The 21,982-nt window shown below is 38.2% G+C and overlaps 1 protein-coding gene across 7 annotated transcripts in view; it reads right to left on the bottom strand.

Annotated features, from left to right (window-relative positions):
- The window catches only part of ctnna2 (catenin (cadherin-associated protein), alpha 2), a 375,732-nt gene that overhangs the window by 69,310 nt on the left and 284,440 nt on the right, over window positions 1-21,982 (bottom strand). For 6 of the 7 annotated variants that reach the window (XM_037765878.1, XM_037765882.1, XM_037765879.1 and 3 more), the window contains one exon: window positions 20,433-20,585. In XM_037765878.1, coding sequence (XP_037621806.1) covers window positions 20,433-20,585 — 153 coding nt within the window. Of the gene's footprint in view, window positions 1-18,823; window positions 19,105-20,432; window positions 20,586-21,982 lie in introns of those variants that run through there. The other variant, XM_037765885.1, reaches the window with a different exon arrangement.

The raw sequence follows: 21,982 nt of genomic DNA, 5'->3' as shown, positions 1-21,982 counted from the left end.
AAGCAACAACACACAGTCTTGGCTGCAACTAGCAGGATGCAGTGATCTCTATTTTCTTCTCCTCTGTTTCACCTGTGTGCTGGAACCAATTCCCCCAGTCTATCAGGCGCCTATGGCCAGTTTGTGTCTTCTGGGAGACGTCCTTCATTATTGCAGCACCTCTGATAATCCCGCACCTCCCACAGCCACCACTGGACAGTTCAGTAATGATGAAGCCAGAAAAACTGACTCCTTTGTTTGTGGCTCTCCACTCTCCAAGGTCTCTCCATCTTTCTCTGACTTCAACCAAAAACCACGCATGTCAGCTTGCCAGCTGGCATCATGTTGCTCTAAATTTTAAAACACAATTTTTATGCAAAAGTACAAAAAGAAATGTGTGAGCTGGTGGATGTGTGCTCACAGCACAATGTCATCAATAGAGCCGTATAAGGACGAGCAGACACGAGAATGAGAAGATCAGTTTCAGGAGAGAGAACAGACTCTTGATGAGCCATTAACCTGCTGTCGGTGAGGGAAAATGGCTGTGGGACGTGGTTTAATTTACCCTTTTATAAAGAGGTTGTTGAATTGATGAGCCACAGGAAAAGAGTTACACCCCTGGTTTGGTGAATTAGCAATGCTGACGGTGAACAGGTTGAGTGAGGAACTGGAAGAGCAGTCAATATGCCCAATCAATCTAAGCTTTCAGAGAATCACTGCTCCACTCGCGGTCAAATCTATAAAACTAATAATATGGATTTGGGCGGGCCTCTGGTGGAGGAATGCTCCAATTTGAAAAGGAAATCATTTGAAATCTCTTCTGAAGCACTCTTATTTGTTTTTTTTTTATCAAAAGTTATTGAAAGTGGAGATGCATTTGACACAGTAGGCTAAATAATGCCGGATGTTTTATTTTGTTGGCCAGTGCTTTCATTTATCTATCTTTGGGTTGGGCCCTCAGCATTGAGTTTAAGATCTCTCTTTAAAAATATCCATCAGCGGGTACAAAGAGTCAATTTTCCCTTTGAAATAAGCTACCAGAGATTTCTATGTGCTCTCCTCACCGTCCATTACAGTAGCTCCATGGATGATAAATTTTAATAGACAAAAGATGGCTAGCAAAGGTCTCTCCATCAATGAAAGAGAGGTGAGAGAAATGGAAAATTATGGCCTGTTCTGTGCGTACATGGCATTGCAGGTTGTCTGCTGATCCATTTCATATGAATAGACCTATATCCTTCCTCATTTTGGCTCGTAAAGTCAAAATTAGACATGGGTGTTCTCCAGAAAAGTGGGCAGATTTTTTTTTTTAAATTGTCCTGACCACTGTATGGGTGGAGCACAATAATGCATCCTGTATTTGCATATTATAGACTACAAAATTGTGAATTGGTCACTACTGTAGGGTTGCAACTAAACATTATTTTCAATGTTGATTAACCTGTCGATTATTTTCTTGATTAAGCACCGTGAACCGTGATTCTGTAAGTGGGGTCCGTGGCACTCTGTCAGGGGGTCCACAAAATAATTTGCCATAAATTATAAAATTGTGCATAACTACAGATGGGGACCATTTGCACCAATAAAACCAGCACATTGTGTCCATTACTCCCATCACCCAAGTTAGCTTTGCGCCAAGATAAACTCTGATATAATTGTGACACACAGCAATAAGTTCATTATTTTTAAGTTGAAGCACTTACTGACAGACAGTTTTAGGTAACTTTAAATATCTGGATTTATTAGGACTATTCCAGTCCTGCTACTATTCATTTTCTGAAAGCTTTTAAGATCAATTACTTGAAATGTAGGCTATAAATGCTGTCAAGTTGAGTCCAAATGCAATTTGAATAAAATCACCCTCTGTTTAACAGTAAGTGGTATTAACATTCAATAACATTACAAATGTCCCCTATGTGGGACTAATAAAGGATTATCTAATATTATCTTCACATGATTCAAAGTGAAATGTGTTTCTCTCACTATGAAACAATTCTGAAGTATTTAAGTTGAAAAGTTTTAGAATATAAATAGTTCCTATGACATCTAGGAGTACAAATATTAGTAAGCATATGATTAATCGGTGTTAGGATTATGAGGGGGTCCTTGTTAAATGTTCTCCGCTGTAGGGGTCCCTGGTCCAAAACAGTTCGAGAACCCTTGGTCTATAGAATGTCAGAAAATGGTGAAAATGTCTTTCAGTGTTTCCCGAAGCCTAAGACGACGTCCTCAAATGTTTAGTTTTGTCCACGACTCAAAGATATTCAGTTTACTGTCATAGAGGAGTAAAGAAACCAGAACATATTCACATTTAAGAAGCTGGAATCAGAGAATTTTGACTTTTTTTTCTTAAAAAAATTACTCAAACCGATTAATCGATTACCAAAATATTTGCCGATTAATTCAACAGTTGACAACTAATCGATTAATCGTTTTAGCTCTACACTACGGTCATCTTAGTGTGTGTGTTATCAATTGTACATGCAGTTTGTTTAAAGCATAAAGAAGTTTAAACATGTAGGACTTTAACATCTCTAACTTTGGCGAGACCTGATGGCAGTTACAAAATGATCACAGCTTTGCAGGAGAATATGAACCAAACACGACTGAAAGCGTAGCGCCCAGCCTCTTGACATCCGAGCTGCAGAAACCTTTTAGACAGATATCCAACCCAACATACACACAGCCACTTGTGGAATATCATATCACTAAGAAGCTTAATGTATCTGTGTGTACGCTGTGTGCTTATGTGAGAAGGACAGCGTGCTCTAATGCACTCTACATCCTTCACTGTGAATAAAATAAAGACGGCATTAACTGAAGTTGCATAGCATGCGAGAACAGCATGGTTTTTTTTTGCGTGATGGGCAATAACTCCAGTGGCGCCGTGCTTCACATCGACTCCCATTTGAGAGCTAGCATTTCCCGCTCCCCTGCTATGCGGGAGGAGCAGAAACTGGGATGCGATCTATAAGAGGAAGGGCACACGCCCAGGGCTTATCATCATTATTACTTTTGATATATAAAGATTAGATGAGATCAATTATGAAGGTACTGAATTGTTGGGCTGCTCAAAGATAAAGTATATGCCCTTTACAGAATCAATAACTAACTGAGGTTCATATTTGATGTGTATGGACGAGAAAACAAATGGTGCATGTATGTGTCTTCGATGTATAGTTCTTGAAATGTGTGTACACATGAGCACACATATGTTTTCCCATGCTGTTCCAATGATGTACATCACTCAAGAGTACAACTACAAAGTGACTGCATTGCTTAGTTGCAAGGCTCTGTCTGCAGCGCTTTCCCCCATTGATTAATCTATAATAGAGGTCAAACACAGTAGTGCAAATTTAATACAATGTTATGAATTGTTCAACAACATAACAGGGAGTTCAAGGTCGTCAGCGAATCATTTCTTTACTAGATTTTCAGAAATGAATTTGTCCCGAGAAGGCATACTGAACATTAATCATCTCGTGACTAATGAGATAAAATCCGTTTTACGTACAGTCTCTACACTGAGACGAAATGGGACCCGTATGAACATCCAGCACCTCGTAACACTGTATTGTTCACATCCTGGATAAAATGAAGATGATACATGAATCAGACGCAAAAAGGCATTATGGGACATCAAAAGTGATATGACTAAGCCCCCATGGGCATATGGCATAATTAAGGATTTATGCTGGGCTATATATCATATTACCATAGGAAGTCTATGCTCACAGAAGCATGGTGCAGTGTCAAGTCTTATTCCTCTTTTGCTTTCTCTTTTGTCGCACTTAATCTTGTGTAATCCACTTAGTGTCATATCTTGAATAACATGACAGGAATTCCTCCGCTCCTTGTCGAGTAGCACCTTTACAGAAGCTATCCCGGCTCTTAGCGGGAGTGCTGACGTTTTTTGTCTCAGAGCTAAGCTTATCTCCACGGCAATTTGTTTGGGCAAGGTTAGGTAAAATGTGTCACATAAACATTGCCACCAATTTATGCGTTCTGTGAGAGATAATGGACCCTTGAGTTGACTCCCCTAAGCCTGCAGGGGACGGTCGGGGGCAGTCTTTTGTGAATACATGCTTGATGCCGGTATAATTTCCATTTGTTTATCTCTATTTTCCCCTTTTAGGGGACAGTGGAGATGTAACAAAGAATATAAATGTCAGCTCGAGGTTAAAAAATTGGTTGATTGCATCCTAGGGCACAGCTGTATTTCTTCAGAAGAAGCGCTGATGACCAATTCCCTCTAGGACACATGGAGTGAGTCACAGGGGAATTAACAAAGAAGCCAAGAGGAAGAAATAGCCAAATGTCAGTGTATATTATTAGAATCAATGTTCCAGAACATTATTTATGTATGTACAGGATGTATATTATGTTCTTAATGATGTCATTTGGTGATCTGTGTCCAATAAAACAAGTTTGAAAAGGCAACAATAAAACATACAGTATCATCTAGCTACCCGATGCAGGAGGATAATGCATTATTATTATCATTTCTGATTATACTGAATTTGCATTACATTTCAACCTTAAGCAAGTAGTAAGTAAAAATACCAAAACATTAAAGGTACAGTGTGTAGGATTTGGGAACATCTAGTGGTGTGGTTGCAGATTGCAACCAACTGAATACCTTTGCTCACTCCTCCCTTTCCGAGACTGCTGTAACGTGAGCCGTCAAGTGTAAAACCGTGTTAACGCCGTTCGCCTCGCTCAGAGGCCATCCTTACCATAATAACACTACTTAAGGAGCAGCGTAAGTCAGACGGCGTCTGGTGGTACCACGGTTTTGCACAAGCATGTCGGGGAACTACGGTGGCCTTCAGGTAACGTAAAAACGCAAAAGGCTCTCTCTAGAGCCAGTGTTTGGTTTGTCCGTTCTGGGCTACTGTAGAAACATGGCGGACTCTGTGAAGAGGACCCACTCCCTATGTAAATATGAAGGGCTCATTCTAAGCTAATGAAAACACAACGGTTTTTAGTTTCAGGTGATTATCCACTAATGAAAACATAGTTATGAATATCATATTCCATTTCTGCCTTGAATGTAAAGATACTTCATTAAGTTATGCATCCATAATCCATCCTAATACTTATGCAACAATGTGTAAGCAACATTTTTTTGTAGCTGGTCGAGGTGCAACTACTTTATCTAATTCAGTGGTTCCCAACCTAGGCGTCCAACGGGTCACATGATAAATATGGCGTGTCGTGAGATGATTATTGAGGAAGCAAATAAGAAAAGTTCTGCTACAAAAAAAAAAAAAGTGTTTTCACTTTTAGGACCTTTCTCTTATCTTTGCTTTTATTTGTGAAATATTGAATAGTTTTACCTCTGTGAGCCCCAGACAATTGAAAATAAAACCATCTGATAAGGTCAGGGTGAAATCTCTGCTGCTAACACCTCATAGACATCTGAAACGTGACAAGGGACTACAACTAGAAACAGTTTTTTGTGACGGGTCACAAGCCAAAGGGGTAGGGAACCACTGGTTTAATCTTTAACAATGTGTTGTATCTTATAAGCTTAAAACATATCATATATTTTATAACCATATGTTTTTTAATGAAAAGAATAATCTGAAAAGTAACTACAGCTGTCAGATAAATGTAGTGGAGTATAACATTATCCCTCTGTTAACTGTAGTGATGCATGTGAACTGTAAGTGATTGTCCTGCAGTTTAAGAAGGTGCTACCTTGAAGTGGGAATCTCCCACTGACCAGGAGTTACTGGTTGTGGCCTGTAGCAGTATTGATCAGATTACCGCACATCAAGGTTACATCAGGTTAAGGCCGCCCTTAATACACTGCTGTCAGTAATGACTGCTGAGGGGGGACATTTTTTAAATCAGCTGCTGGATGGATTTAGTTGGTTTAGCTCTTGCCAGTCCACACAGGTTTCTCAGATAAATCTTTAGCACCCACGACTGAATCTGTTTGGCCTGGTAAACTTTCTCTCCTGCTCCCTCTTACACAGTTTCAATATACATTTTAATATGTTATTGATAAGACAAAGCTGCTTACAGGTATGTGTTTGGTTGAAAACAAACATCTTGTCTTTGGCATTCAAGGTGGGAAGCTTTATAGCCTTACTTGAAAAGCAACATTTATGTGCTCTTTGCTATTTTGTTTGGAGCTAGGTCAGTGACAATAAACTTTGGCATCGAAAATAAAATGTGGTATTGAAAACAAGACCTGAACTGAAAAAGGAAACATTGGCAGTGAAACAATTGTATTGGAAAAGGTTGTATTGGCACTGGAAAAAGTTCCACTTCAAAAATATGTTATTATTTTTATATTTTTTTGCATTTTGATGTGTCTTTTTGTGACAATCTTCTGATTTTTTTGGTGTGGAAGGGAGGGGTTTGAGGGGTAAGCGCAAGGAGAGCATGATTTACATATAATCTGTATACAAAGGAGAGAACGGGGCTGTTCTGGACTACGGCATCACCAAACGTCTACAGCAATGGCCTCCACAAGTTCACCTGGAACTCCCAAACAGCAAGTTTCTCTTTGCTTTTGTTTTTTTTACATAGAGCCTGGCTGGTTAAAGTTAACTTTTAATTGACGTTTTGCTGGTCTGGCAGATGTGCTAACATTAGCTAATACGTGTCAGCTAGCTAACGTTGGGCTCGAAATGAACTCATGAAAGCCATTGCTGTAGATGTGTGGTAATGCCAGAGGCGTACAAGCCAGCCGCCATTTGGATTTAGATGCTTGTCTATTTGTGCAGTTACGGTACCGGTGCTTGGTGCGGCCAAAAAGGACGAAGAAACAATTGTATTTCAGCAATCACTTCTCACATTTTATAAACCAAATAAAAATAACATTACACATGGTATATTAAATAAGTTTTGTTAAATATGTGATGTCACCAAAAAAGCCCAAATATGATATGTTGTAAAGTATTTTTTTAAAGAGAACGTATTCGTTTGGGGCAAATTGCTATGAAGAGAATGGATGGATGGATTTAAATTTACCCACTGAATGTTTACAATAGTATGGGCTTCTCCTGCCTTTGCAATGTGTGGTGGAAATTGTTATGAGGCATCAGTAAAGGTTCACCTTAGAACTCCTTAAAACCTCTGGTGTCTGTTTGTGGCGCAGGTCGCACTTCAGTACAAATCACACACTGATGCCGCAGTGAGTCACTTGAGCCCTTCTAAGTAAACCCAACTCAATGTACTCTTCATCATATTTTCAATATATTTGGTTTAGCTCCCGTAGTTTTCAGGCTGCGAGGCTGTTGGTATCAAAAATCGCTTCACTTTGCTACTTCAATTGCCTCCATGAGCTGTGTGTCACAGCCGCTGCTGCAACTACTACTGTTGACCGTGTTGGTAAGTGGGCCAAATCAGCAAGCCATACTACAATAAGTGACTTCTTGTTGTTTACAAGCATGCACCTGTCCCTCTCACATCACGCAGTATCACTGCCTCATCTCTCTCTTCCTCTAAACCTCAAACTTCAACTCTCCTGCGCGCCTCACAGTTTGAAAACCTCCGATGGAAAGTGATAACTGTATGTTATAACTAAGGCTGTCAAAGTTAACGCTATAATAATGCATTAACGCAATTTTTTTTCACGCCACTAATTTCTTTAATGCATTAACACAACTTAAATTTTTAGGCTGTAGCGGGCTCAGTTTTAAAACTAGTAAAGGTACTGACATCATATGAAACTAGAACAAAACTAAAGAATCCATCGGTACCAACCATGTCATATTAGCTTGTTGCGAAGGAGGTTAAATAACACTCCAAACTTATGCTAAATTGTGGCGAGGAAAAACTGGCATGGTAATTTTTAAAGGGGTCCCTTGACCTCTGACCTCAAGATATGTGAATGAAAATGGGTTCTATGGGTACCCACGAGTCTCCCCTTTACAGACATGCCCACTTTATGATAATCACATGCAGTTCTGGAGCAAGTCATAGTCAATTCAGCACACTGACAGCTGTTGTAGCCCGTTGGGCCTGATTTTGCCATGTTATCTAATAATAAACACATACATTTGCAGAAGGCAGCATATTTGCCCACTCACTTGTTGATAAGAGTGTTAAATACTTGACAAATGTACATTCTGAACATATTTAAAAAATGTGAATTAATTTGCGATTAATCTCAATAACTATGGACAATCGTGCGATTAATTGTGATTAAACCATTTAATCGATTGACAGCCCTAGTTATAACTACTGTATCTTACTAAATGTCTCTTAATGATACTAGACTCAAAATAACATCAGTTTAATTCATTCAGTTTAGTTTGCAGTTAATTAGAGACAACCTCTACAGTAAGCAGGTCAGTGATGAAGCATGATTGTCATTTTTCATCCATATTCATCTGATCTCACACAGCCCATATTTTATAAACGCTTTACTGGACAGAAAGATGTCTTGCCACAGCCAAAGAACTCCCTAGTGATATCAGAATGGCACCTGGTCTCTGGGGATATGACAGATATTGTCAGCATATTATACTCTCTTGACCTTAGCCATTGACCAAGGACCATCTTGACCGGTTTGCTTCAATCAACAGTAAGGCTTGGTACATTTTTTGTTTCTATTTTTTAATGATGGAATCTACTTTGCTCTTTTTACACCCTATACTTTAGAAATACCTTTTGTACTATTCCTCAGAGCGATGCCGATTCACAATTCTGTCTCTGAATTATAATGGACTGAGTTGACACACACTTTCTGTTCTGACATGCCCTGCAATGTGTAAGAAACTCAGACGTGAGTCCACTAGACATCTTTGATGGACAGAAAAGCGCCGAGAGGCATAAGGAACAAGCACTAGAAAAAAAAAAGAAAGTCTGTATGCTACAGCACCACAGGGATATATAGGGAGTACAACAACTAAACAAAAGCACCTACAGCACTAAGCAGATTCAGTGTCCGCCCGATGTGCTCCCATCAAACAGTCGTTCTCTCTTTGTTGTGGTAATGTGACTTTTTCCTCCATTTCCTTCGTGGTAAACAATGGCATCGACTCTCATCTCCTCTAGTGTGACTGGACAGTTCATCGTAAGTAACACTGATGAGCAGAGCGTCTCTCTCAAACACTGAGCTGACTTCAACTGGAAGCACTCAGAGGTGACCACAAAAATTAAAGGACAAAAAGGCACCGGTAGTCAGTGGAACCTGTGAGTGATCTAAAACAATTAAAAAAAAAATAAAGCCCAGAAGAAGCCTTCACACCTTTAGATAAACAACAATGGTTCATTCTATATAATTGCATCTTTATTTACAAGACTTGAACAAACATTTTGTACAATTTGGATGCATGCTCATGTTGAACACTTTATAATAACCACCATTAATAAATGCTAAATTGAGAGTCTTTAACTTAATAGTTCTTTAACTGTTAATTTAACAAACAATGAAAAAATAATGAATGTGTTAACTTATTATTAGTACTGCTTTAATTTGTTATGTTGATAGTTTATTGTTGCGCACATTATAAGAGACGATAACAATTACATTCTGATTACATTTGTAAACTATTTATTAACAGTTTATTCTGGCAAGTATTTGTTAATGATTACCAAGTGATTTGTAAACCTTTAAGAAAATGGGTACATACATACATGACATAGATAGATAGACCAGGTATTTGTAACACTTTGTTAATGGTTAATAATGGATTTGTAAACCATCTATAGACATTATTTGAATGGCTATTATAAAGTTGCAACTTGTGATTTTAATACCTTGTTAAAATGGTTAATAATTGGTTTCTGGTCCATCTTGTTTTACAAACAATTTCTTAGGTTAACAAATCATTAGTTAATCATTAAAAACACTTAATATAGTATATAAAATATTATAATCTGTGCAACAATAAAATGTTAATAAATAGTTTAATGTAATCAGAACTAATTGTTATTGTCTCTCATCGGCTATTATATAGCAGAATATAAACTAATTATTTCATATTGCACTAAATAATGATACAAATTATAGCATTACTAATTACTAATAATTACTTAAAAACTTAAATTATAATTTAATTGTTTGTCAACAGTAAAATAACTATTAACTAAAGTTTAATTAACAAACCAATTCATAAATTTACCATTTATTAATGATGGTTACTATATAGTGTTACCGAGATAGTAGAGTAGTTGTAAACATCTTTTTAGTCGATTGAATTCAAATATCTACTTTAGCATTATGGGTAATTATGTGTAGATCAGTGAGAAAAGATACAGGAGGGACCCATTCCATTGTTTTGTTTGTGTTATGTAGTCATGTCGGGACTCCTTACTATTTAATATGGTTGAGAGCCTACAGTAAAACAAACAAAAGGAAAATGAAAGTGGATAAAATCAGGAGATTGAATGCTTTATGAAGGCAGTGTGCACAGATTTGTGCTCACTCACAGGTTTTCTCGCAAGAATCTTAATGACAGAAATCTGTTGTAGTGAGACAACGATTGATTATCACCATTCCTTTCTGTCTGACATTTTTTTGGCTGTGAGCTCACCTAAAAATAACTCCAAAAAGGGGCAAACATAAGGTGGATTAGGTGGGGTGTGATGTATCTTTCTATGCACCTCTGTGACTGCATCTTCCAAAGGCAGATTTCCTCTGAGGCTAATAACTTTGTATGAAAAGAGAGGATTAATGTTGGCCTAAAGGTTCGGGTCATCACAAATAGACCTGCTCCAACAGTGATCCATCCACTTTCCGGTTAACTGTCCAGTAAAGTGCTTAATGCAGTGGCCCCCAGAATAATATTTACTGCTGCAGTCTGTCTCATGTCGCTGAGCCCTGAAGGCCAATTCAGTATTGGTTACATTCAACTCCATATTGATTATGCATAATCACTGGAGGTATGTCTTTCCCCTTGACTCTGCTCATGTCAAAAGTAAGGTCACTGCTGTAAATCCAAAGTAGGAAAAGCTAATGAACTGATGAAGGTAGTGAACAACCTAGCTTAATGTAACTATGTATGTAGAAACCTCTATGACCGCAGACACAATACACTGCATTCCTGAATAAAAACTACATTTGCTCTAACTAATTAATGCATTTACAGCTCAGTGGATTATGCTGTTATTACAGCATTTTGGACCAAAACAAATATAGTCCATTTATTACTAATGAAAAATTAAGGTATACAAAAGCTATTTAAGTAAATTAAGAAAATGGCAAATAAAATACTCCAGAGCCAGGCTGGTCTTATACACTGTTCATAGCTATACCTACGAAAAGTCATGCACTGTAATTGTCTATATCCCACAAAACTAATGTGTGTGTAATTCATGTAATATAAAGAGCAGCGAACGCCGCGTAGAACGCCCTAAGAGATCGGCGTTTGTGTCCCGTATAAAACCAGAAGTCAACATTGATGTATTAATTACTTCCGTACTTAAGTAATGCCACCCTTTTAAGCCAAATCTTCTTTTCTTAATCTTAACTAAGTAGTTTTGTTGCTTAATCCTACCCAAATCGATCTTTTCCTAAGCCTAACTAAGTTGTTTTATTGCCTAAACCTAAGGAAGAACAACTTCCTGTGAAGATGGAAGTTTATTTTGAAAAGACTGTATGCATGTAACGATCAGATATTGACATGTTTTGCTCGGCATTCAAAGGAAAACGAATGAAAAAGGAGGAATAACCTTTTCGTAAACTATCATATGAACCATTGCATGAGAATATGTTGACAAAGTAGGGTAAGGGATTCACAAAAGATGCAAATGAAAATAGAAAAACTAGAGGTTAATTATAGAAAACAACATACAAATACAATACACACTATAGCTTGCAAAAAAAGAAAATAGGAGTCAGAGTTGCACGCACGCACAATTAAAACTTGTCTACCCATTATGCAACTCTGCCCTCGATTGGAGAAAGCATTGCAGAGATAGGGCCCTGTTAGAGATAAGGCAGATATAGAAGAGTCCCTCATAATACCACAGCTGTTAAAGAGAAATGCTCCAAGACGGAGTCAAGGTCAGAGGAAAACCTCATTCTGACAATAGAATAGTGATGGAGCGTGACGTCCTTTAGAGGTCCAAGAAATCGCTGGCACGTGTTCATTCTCGCTGCAGTGGCAATGAAAAGGAACCATGGTAACTTTAAAGGATTTGATAGTCATCTTGTGTTTGAATTAACACGAGCAAATCTGTGTGGGCAACACACTGATTTAATGGAGAGCCCGGCCTGCAGCATCAGTGTAAGAGGCAGATATAAGGAAGTAAAAACTGACAAATGGTGATTGTACATGTGTATTGGATGGTGTTGAAGGGGAATAAATAGATAAGAAATATATACAGATATAGTAGGAAGGGGGAGTAATGGCTGTAGAGTAGTAAATAAACCATACATTTGTACTTTTATTTGGAACATACTAATTCTACTGTGTATCCCTTCCCAAAAAATGCTCATTAATTAAATACACTGGTTCTGACCAATCTTCATCTACAATAAAATGACCCCATCTCTCAAAGTAACTGTATGCCAATTTTACAGAGGTGATGAACAGTAGCGTATATGCACTGTCACTTATCTGTGTACATGTACTTGTGTTATGATGCTCGAGGGACTTTGTACTCTACTCCCATAGCAACGTGAGCACATGGTGGCAGTTAAATAGGGTGTAATAAAAAAAAAATTGCAGTGTTGGATGAGAAGTATGGACATTTTCATTCATGATCTTTGGAGCTTTTAATTGATCTATGGGAATTAGAAGAGATGTGGGAACCCTTAAATAAGAAGACGTGGGTTTTACAGTGGTGCACACTGTTGTAGTTTTATATTGTCAGGGTTTTATGTCATTGTTTCTGTTGAAGGTCGTTAGTGATACTTGTGGATTTGGTTCAGCAATAAGAGCATCTTTTTTAGGTAATTCATTTTAAGTAGTTTGTGAATGTAAAACAAAAATAACATTTGCTATTGAATACTTCAAGAATTGAAAGACCAGGATATTGATGTTTAATTAAAAGTCTAATGTACTACCTAAAATATTGCTGTAGCAAATAATTAAAACTGAATTTTAGACGATAATTTCTCATTTGTCTTGGGAAAAGGAATAACATATCTATTAGCAACTTGAACTATTGATAATTGATCTAGACCATTGGCGGCTGGTGACTCGGAAAACTGGGGAGGACAGGAGGAAAACCAACCCATAGTGTCATGTTATTTTATTAAGTTATTTCTCGTATTTTGCACTTGCACCTACATTTTATGTATGGGCTCAGTGCTGCTTGATATAGTATGTGCTCTCATGTTCCTCATTTTATCATATGGGGCGGGGGGCTAGACGAAACAGCTGGTAGTGGACATCCGCCGGAACACCTATCACCATCCAGGGTGAGGAGGTTCAGGAAGGGACAAAGCAGAATGTACTTCCTGAGGAGACCTAGGTCATTTGATGTGTGTAACAGACTGCTACGAATGTTTTATGAGTCAGTAGTGGCCAGTATGAGGAGATGAATGGGTTAAGAAGCTCCTTCAGCAACCGTCTCATCCTTCCAAGGTGCTTCAAGCGCTCCTTTGTACCATCAGCCATCCGGCTATACAATACCAGCTGCCGTGATGACCTCAGTCTCAGCCAACTCGGTGGTCTCTGACCCTGTTTGTTTTTGCACTGTCTTTGTTTGTCTTGTTCACGTGGATATATAATGTTTGCACTACTGCTACTGCACATAATTTATAATATTTATAATGCATATATTTATTTACCTATTATAACATATGACTTTTACTAGTGTTCTTATCGCTTGGGTATTTTTTACTCTTATTTTTTGTATGCCCTGTCTTACTATGTACTTACTTCTCTATGTAGGCTATACTGTATAATGTCTATGTTTATGTCAAATGAAAAACTTCACCCCCACACAGGCTGCAAAATTCCCCTCTGACCTGCAGGATCGCTGTGGAGGCATTTTAATTACACTTTAATAAATAATGGATTTTTTCCAAAGAACAGAGAACAAACTATTTATAAATGATACTGAGATTTGGCATTGGTTTATTTCAACAAATTGCTCTTTTATATTTTGATCTCCCTCTTTCCTCTCAAAAAATAGAGGAAGCGCAACCTCCTCTGCCTCTGTGGACCAGACTCCACTGATCTAGACTATACTTTAAAACATGCTAGATGATTCAATAAAATAGAGGCTATATAGAAGTTATGACTGTAAAAGGGAAGATGGAAATGTTCGTGAGCCTCAACACTGAAGCCTTCCAAGAGTGTGTCTGATTTGATTTAAACTATGCAATACTGAACACACACACTGATATTCTAAATGCAATGGGGAATATTGAAGTTAAACATTAGTTAACATTGCGTTTATATAGACTACCACAAAAACACCAGTAAAAGGGGATCTTATTATAGAGAAGGAACTATGCCTGGATTGGCGATGGGTTGGGATACGGTACTTGTCATTAAAATTAGCCTGGGGAATTAATGTCTTAAAACCTGAATTAATAGACCAATGATACAAGGATACCCACAATTTACCTCTCAAACACTGAGGGATAACATTTCTCTGTGTCTTTAATGTACTTCCCCCACTTCTTACTGATTTTCCTCTACAAATAGAGACAGCTGAAATTATCCAACCTCTGTGTGGAGTTCAGTTAAAATATGACAATTCCAAAGAAATAAAGATTGTCAGAAGTCATATCATATGGGCATTACAGGAGGAGAACAAGAGTTTTTTGTCTGTCTGCCAAAATGTCATCTTGTACTGCAGGATTAAAGAAAATAATGTATGTAAATGTGTGTGAGTTTATAAATGGACTAAGGCTGTCAAAGTTAAACGCGATAATAGCGTGTTAAGGCAAATATATTTTACTTTATGATAATCACATGCAGTTTGGGGCAAATCATAGTCAAGTCAGCACACTGACACACCGACAGCTGTGGCCTGTTGGGTTTGAGTTTGCCATGTTATGATTTGAGCATATTTTTTTATGCTAAATGCAGCACCTGTGAGGGTTTCTGGACAATATTTGTCATTGTTTTGTGTTGTTAAACGGTTTCCAATAATAAATATACACATACATTTGCATAAAGCAATCATATTAGCCCACTCCCATGTTGATAGGAGTATCAAATACTTGACAAATCTCCCTTTAAGGTACATTTTGAACAGATAAAAAATGTGCGATTAATGTGTGGTAAATCATGTTTGACATCGATTAATCGTGATTACTTATTTTAATCAATTGGCAGCCCTAAAATGTACATGTAAGAGGTTGTAAGTGACTACATGCACAGATTAGGCTGTGTACATGTTGAGTGTACAACTACTTGTATGAATACAGAGCTAAATAAGAAGATATGACTAATACTAAGGCAAAAATCTAATGAGAGATTCATGGAGAAGATTTCCCTGACTATAGTAGGTTCATTCCATTATATTTCACAGATTCATTACACGTCTTTAAGCCAATAATTAGTGGTTTCCTGTCGCTGGTCAAGATGGCGTAATGAGTAAGATGTGATTAGGAGAGCCTCTGGGGTGAATTTGGCTCGTCGTCACTGAGGTGAGCTGAGAACAATGGTGGAGAAAAGAGAGCTGTTGTACACCGCCGAGCCAAATGGAAAACAAAAGTAAAATGAAAACAAAAGTAGACATGACGAAGGGTACTTTTTACTTTGACACTGCTGAACATGTCCAAAGTCTAATGGCTTAAGACAGCTCCTCCCTGACATCAGGGAGATGACTGCAGTGACATTGATCAGGATGTTAATTATCCTAATATATTAGAGGATTATGATGGTGGCGGTTATGATGACTGTGTCTGTGATGGCGCGAATAATGATGATGACAGCAATGACGGTGATATTGCCAAGTATGTAGCCTTGAGTGTATTAGCTATTCAGCTAGTAAGGGCCAGTAATGTGCATGCTCACCCTGACAAAAGGATAAAATTCTGCACTGCGCCTCATTACAGCTTGTGCTCTGTATTTTCCAATATGTGGTGTGAAATACATATTCTTTGGACTGTACTGGAACAGTGACGAATAAACATAGTTTGGATGTCAGAGGGAAGGGTGGACAGTATGTTCTGTAGTTGTCAGAAATTCATTCGTACAGAGGAACTATACCACCCACCTTTTGTTTGGTACAAAGCGTCAAAATAATGCTGCACATAACACCTGGGGAAACCAGAGTGCAATACTTAATTATCAGTTTTCTCTCAACAATATTGCCACATTTGCGTGAATCAAAACTGCATTTAACATGCAAATGTCACATTCAATACTTCCTTTTGTGAATCAAAAGGTGTAAAAACACTCTAATGAGATGACCCCTCCATGTCGAACCACACCGATTACTCATTTTTCATCCCTTGTTAAAAAAAGCCACTATGACCGTAGCCACACAATCACAGCTGCAGATCTCTAATAGGACTTTGTTGAAGAAGCACCTCATCCTCTCATGAAACTGAAATTCATATGCATGTGCCGCTCTGCCAGTTACAGTGTGATGAACCTATTTAACCCTGCAGAGCGTTACCTTACTAAAGGGCAAGGGCAGCCACATGTCTCTTCTGATAAGTCTCCATTGACTCGTGGACCAACAAGTACTCATTTGCGGGCTCTGCCTTTGACCCAGAAAACATTGGTCAGTGTTTCTGGGTCGTTGATTGCTTCTGCTAATTTAGGTCCAACACTTAAAAATTATTTTACCACCTCATCCATATTATTTATAGTCTTATCATTGTCAATAAAACACTGAGGGTAACTTGAGTTTCTAGATGTATTTCTAATAATGTGGTTTAACACACTCCATGTGTCTTTAATATTGTTTTTGTTATCCTCTAATATTTCATTATTCCTTCTTACATATCCTCATATTAACTTATTTTAATATATTTTTTATATTACTCTCTGTTTGGACCGGGGCTTACGCTCCAGCATACAAACAACTGCTGCTTTACAAAACAAACCAAAAAAAAAGCACAGGGCAAAAGCAATGCAACATCTCCCTCCTTTTTCCTTCATCAGAATAATAGAATGTATCTGCCGAAAATGTCCTTGGGCTAAACAAAGTTTTGGAAGCAAAGGACAGATTTTTAAGTGTAGCAGTCAGATCCTCCCTCATCAGCAAACAGCTGGGGCAGACCAAAAGGGCACACAAATCACTCACTCTCTAGCTGATGTCAAAGGAAGCAGCAGTGCTGTTTTAAGTGACAGTATGTGAAGAGAGGCCCACACAAAGGCTTCTAAAGGCTTTGAAAGGGGCCATGTGAACAAAAGGCAACGCCCACTGAAGGACAGAGGAATTTAACTTTCAATCCTACCCCACTGCAGAAAGGGGATGACCAAAAAACAAACTCTATCCAATCCCCTCCAGAGAGATAGTAGATGTATAACAGAATGTGGCAAAAACCCCTATTGAGTATGAGCTGGAAAGAGCACAAAGCTGACCTGAGTAACACAACATCCCTCGCTCCATAGCACCCTTTTACGGTTTGTAAAGGTGAACATGTGCCTATGAATCATGGATTGTCTGCACAACATTTGCAATTGACAGATGTCTCTCTTTCACATTAGCCAAACATAGGTAGAGTAGGGCTAGATAGTCTTTAGTCAATGTGGTTCTATGAGGGAAAGATGGATCCTAGCAACAGTCCTGACACTCCATATTTCCACAGTATCTTCTCGAGACACCCCAAGATGTCCAATAACAAAACACTTATCAGGTTTGGATCTGCCAGGCCGTACCTCCCAATCACCCATAGACTGTATATGTGTGTGGAGGTAGTCACCGTGACGTCACCCATTGTTTTATGGACTGCCGTTTTGAAGTCTTGAGTTTGGTATTTTGACTGTAGCCAACTTGTTTTTTTGGAGCCATAAGTGACCATATTTGAACGAGAGGGTGGAGCGTGATAGCAACTTTGTCATTCACAAGGTAGCCACGTCCTAAAGCCAGCCCAGTCTCGCAGCAAAGTATGTAATAGACCTGCCTGTACACCGGAACAAAGCGCGTCCGTGTCACGTTTTGTGTCGCCGAGATGTGAATATCAAATGCTTGCATGAAGGTGCACTGTTTTGTAGTGACGGTTGTCACGTGTTTCTTTGACTTTTATTATACTGACTTTCTCACTGTTTCTGCTACATTAATTAAAGTTGGTTTCAAATGTGGAAACTAAAAAAATTGATTTTATTAAATCTCAAAACCTGATAAAGGAGAACAAATCTGAAAATAATGATGACATCTGATGAACAACGGTGACTTTTTAGCAACTTGAGTAAAAATAAAAGACTAATTGGCTCCTAAACATGTAGATTATAGTGTCAGGTTTGTTTTTTGAGCAAAATGAAGAAAAGCATGGAGACACACATATAGTGTGGTTAGATGAAGAGGAGCAGAAGCTTTTTCATAGTTTCAATACAGCGCACATTTTCAATATGTAACAAAGCTGAGTGACACTTTTTGCGTTATTTACCTGGATTATAAGCAGGTTATACGTCAGTACACCAGCAGCATGTGGCAGTAACATGAACTGTAACTTACTCTTGCTGCATGAATCTATCTCAGTTTTGGATAATTATAAAATGGAAGCCAGACTTCTTCATAGCATCTCCTTAAAGGTATGACTACTGGGTACAAACTAAGCCAAAAGAGACAACAGTGTGTAAACAGACCCCCAGTGCCTGTAGCCTTACACAGGTAAACAATAACTGCCCATCAGTATACATAGGTACATATAGTATGAAAAACATCTACCAGAATATGTATAGTTGCTGTGATCATCATTTGTTAACCTTTAGAAAGGTGGTGCAGTGGCAGGCTGGTGGACATTCATGTACATGTTTGCTTCTGACGGAGCATTTAGTGTGTGGCATAGGCAATATTATTTTAAATGGTTTATTAATAGCAACAAAAAAGTCACTGTCACATGATGTACATGCAAACAGTTTAGTCTAAAATGTATGCAACTGAATCAGCAAGTGAAAAATTCAACAGTTATCCAAGACTGTATAAGTTAGACATGTAAGCTTGAGCTGAGATTGGCTATTTGCATCACCACAATGAAGCACATAAGGAAAAAACAAAACAAGGACACAGGTCTATTTTCCATGCTGCAAGTACGCTGAGTTCTGCACGCCGAGCTGCACAGCGAGCATGTTATTTCTAAAATTAAAATAAAAGTCAATGATGGTTGAGGCTTCAAGTTGTGGTATGCAGTTTGATTTCAGCCACAAATGTCTGCACACGCAGTTAGAAAGAAGAAGCACGTTTAGGAGCGAGATGTACCTCCATTCTGCCAAGTTACCACATTGCAAATAATTTAATAACATTTCCCCCACTGTCTGGGAGAAAAGGTATTTGTACGGCATTCAAGTGAAAGCAAGAATGTGCATACAAGATGAATACAGAACTCTAGATGAGGTGTATGTGTGTGTGTGAGTGTGTGTGTCTGAAATCTGCTTTACAGTGTAATACATTTGTTGTTGTTTTTTTTAATTTTCCAGTAGGCATGTTCTGTGGCAGTTTCTCTAACCGCTATCAAATAATACCAAATATTTAAAACAATATATTTTTGCCAATATAACAATTTCTAATGTGTATATTTAAGGTTTCAACATACAGTCTAGACTGCATTTCTCTCTTCTTATTAAAGTGGCAGTAGGCAGAATTTTATTTTGGCATCATTGGGCAAAAATTCCATAATAATCATTCAGCATGGTGACTTTGGCCAATCACAGGTAATTTCAGAGAGCGAGTGTTCCTATTGGCTGTTCATTTAACGGAGGCAACTGTAAATCACTTAAATCACATAAAATGTTTTCAGAAATATCTTGTACTGTACTGTTTAGCTGTAAAATGAGAAAGTTTGCTCCGGCTCGTGGGCGGTGCTTTGTATTTCCTCAACTGATCTCAACATGGCTGCTGGGTCACAAACGTTCTCATTTTACAGCTAAACAGTAGACTACAAGATGTTTCTGAAACATTTGAGGTGAGAAATAGGCATTACAGTAACAGAATATTGATTCATATTCGATCAGCGCTGCCTATATTGACCGTTTGATTGGAGTTCGTGAGTGATTGACAGCTACTCAGAGACGGCAGGCTCCAGATCAGCTCTGATTGGTTGTTTTGAAATCTTGCAGATACCATTAGGAGCACCAGAGCACACCGGAGGACACAGAGGAACAGGATTGTTTTCAGATTACCTGTCTCATGCTTTATATAAAATATAAAAATGACTTTTTAAAATCATGTTTGCTCCAATCTCGCCTACTGCCGCTTTAATGAGGAAGGTTTGCATTGCTCAGTGGGAACAATGCCTCTGTGCGCTGGTTGAAATCCTAATTCTTGGCACCATTATGGTGACCTGACCTGCATTGCTCATATATTCACACACAACATGCACATAACTCATTAAGTTCTGAACTGGTGAATAAGAATAGATATATGTAAGTATATGCGTGTGCCCCTGTGTATAATTCATGACTGACCTCCACCAGCTTGTTAGCATGTTCACGGAACACCTGGGCGTACTCCTTGACCTCCTTCTCGTTTCCACTCTTAGCCGCTTCAATGAGCACCAACAGAGGGACGTTGGTCTCCAGGAAAGAGTCTGAGATGTGGTCCATCACCGCCTTTCTCAACTAGAATGCAGAAGGAGAGAGATGGGGAACAGGTCATATAATTAATATTATTGCAGATGACTTCACTGTGTTACATTTGGCAATGATTACATATCATTTAGCATTGTGATGAATATGAAGTGGTAGCATAAGGGGGTGAAAGAACACAGAGAGAGAGGTAAAAGAAAGAGGGAGAGCAAAAAAGAGGAGGTGAACTCTCAACGGGCCGGAGTGTAAATTGCTTGTAAGGTGTCATTTTTCCCATAAGGCTTTTACTAGGGCAGACTTTGCGACTTATATCTTTGTTTATGGAATCGTTTTGAACCAAACTGGCAGGGGACTGGTTGTTTTATAAGACAGTAAATGGACCCTGATGGCCCTCACTGGGATATCTGATGAGATGCCAGAGGGAACAGCATAGACACCACAACAGACAAGTCCTTTATCTTACACAAAGAGGGAGTTAGTCACATGAGACCGGCACTAAAACAGATAAGAATACACTATAGGGACAAAAGGTGGATTCCCACCTATGTAGCATCACCATTCATTTGTTATGAGGCAACTTACAGTCTCAAAGCCTCCATCATTGATGAATTTGCTCTAATTCTTTTCACTACAAAATACAGAGGTATGAGTTCAAGACTATATCCTATACATAATTATTAACACAACTAATTCAAGTTCAATATGCTATTTAAATAACTTATTGTGGTGTTGTGTTACTGTAATTGTCACAGTACCATAACACTTTGTTAAAGACCTTATTGATACAATTTTTATATCCACAAATTGTTAACAAAAATAATAATACATACACAGAGCTTTTAGAAAGGTGCCAAATAAAAATATGGCTTTTCCTGAAAAAATAAAATAAAAATTAGGATTGTGAATTAATCATTTTAATAATGTTGGCGGGTCCAACATGAATGTTTTGTTTATTTCAGTGGAAGATATCTGACGTTTGGTTCCCACTTCTAACAAGGCTTGTTAGCAAATAGTAAAACAACGTTGGTATCACAGTATCTCTGTGTCATCAGCGATCAAGTTGTCAGTTAGTGTGGAAAAAAATGGATAAATGGTATGACTGTCTGTCTGAGTCTCACTCCACTCAACCACAAAATATGCAGGTTGTGCAATGAACTGGCAACCACTTGTTGTGAAGTGAATCCAATGGAACGGGGGATGGGGAGTTTGACATATAGTGGCTGTTATCAATGTTTCAATAGCACTTTTAATCCCATTTTATTAGAATTTCTTTAACACATCAACATCATGAGGAATGTAATATTCAGTGATTCAGTAACTCAATTAAGGTCTCTACAAACTAAAACAGCTTAAATTGTATGCACACCACACAAAAATCGTTTCTGACCGGTTATCACTTCTCCACACATTCAAATGATGACATTAAAGTG

The sequence above is a fragment of the Sebastes umbrosus genome, chromosome 3 (genome assembly GCF_015220745.1).
Source record: "Sebastes umbrosus isolate fSebUmb1 chromosome 3, fSebUmb1.pri, whole genome shotgun sequence".
Lineage (NCBI taxonomy): Eukaryota > Metazoa > Chordata > Actinopteri > Perciformes > Sebastidae > Sebastes > Sebastes umbrosus.
This window is presented reverse-complemented; position numbering and strand designations above follow the sequence as displayed.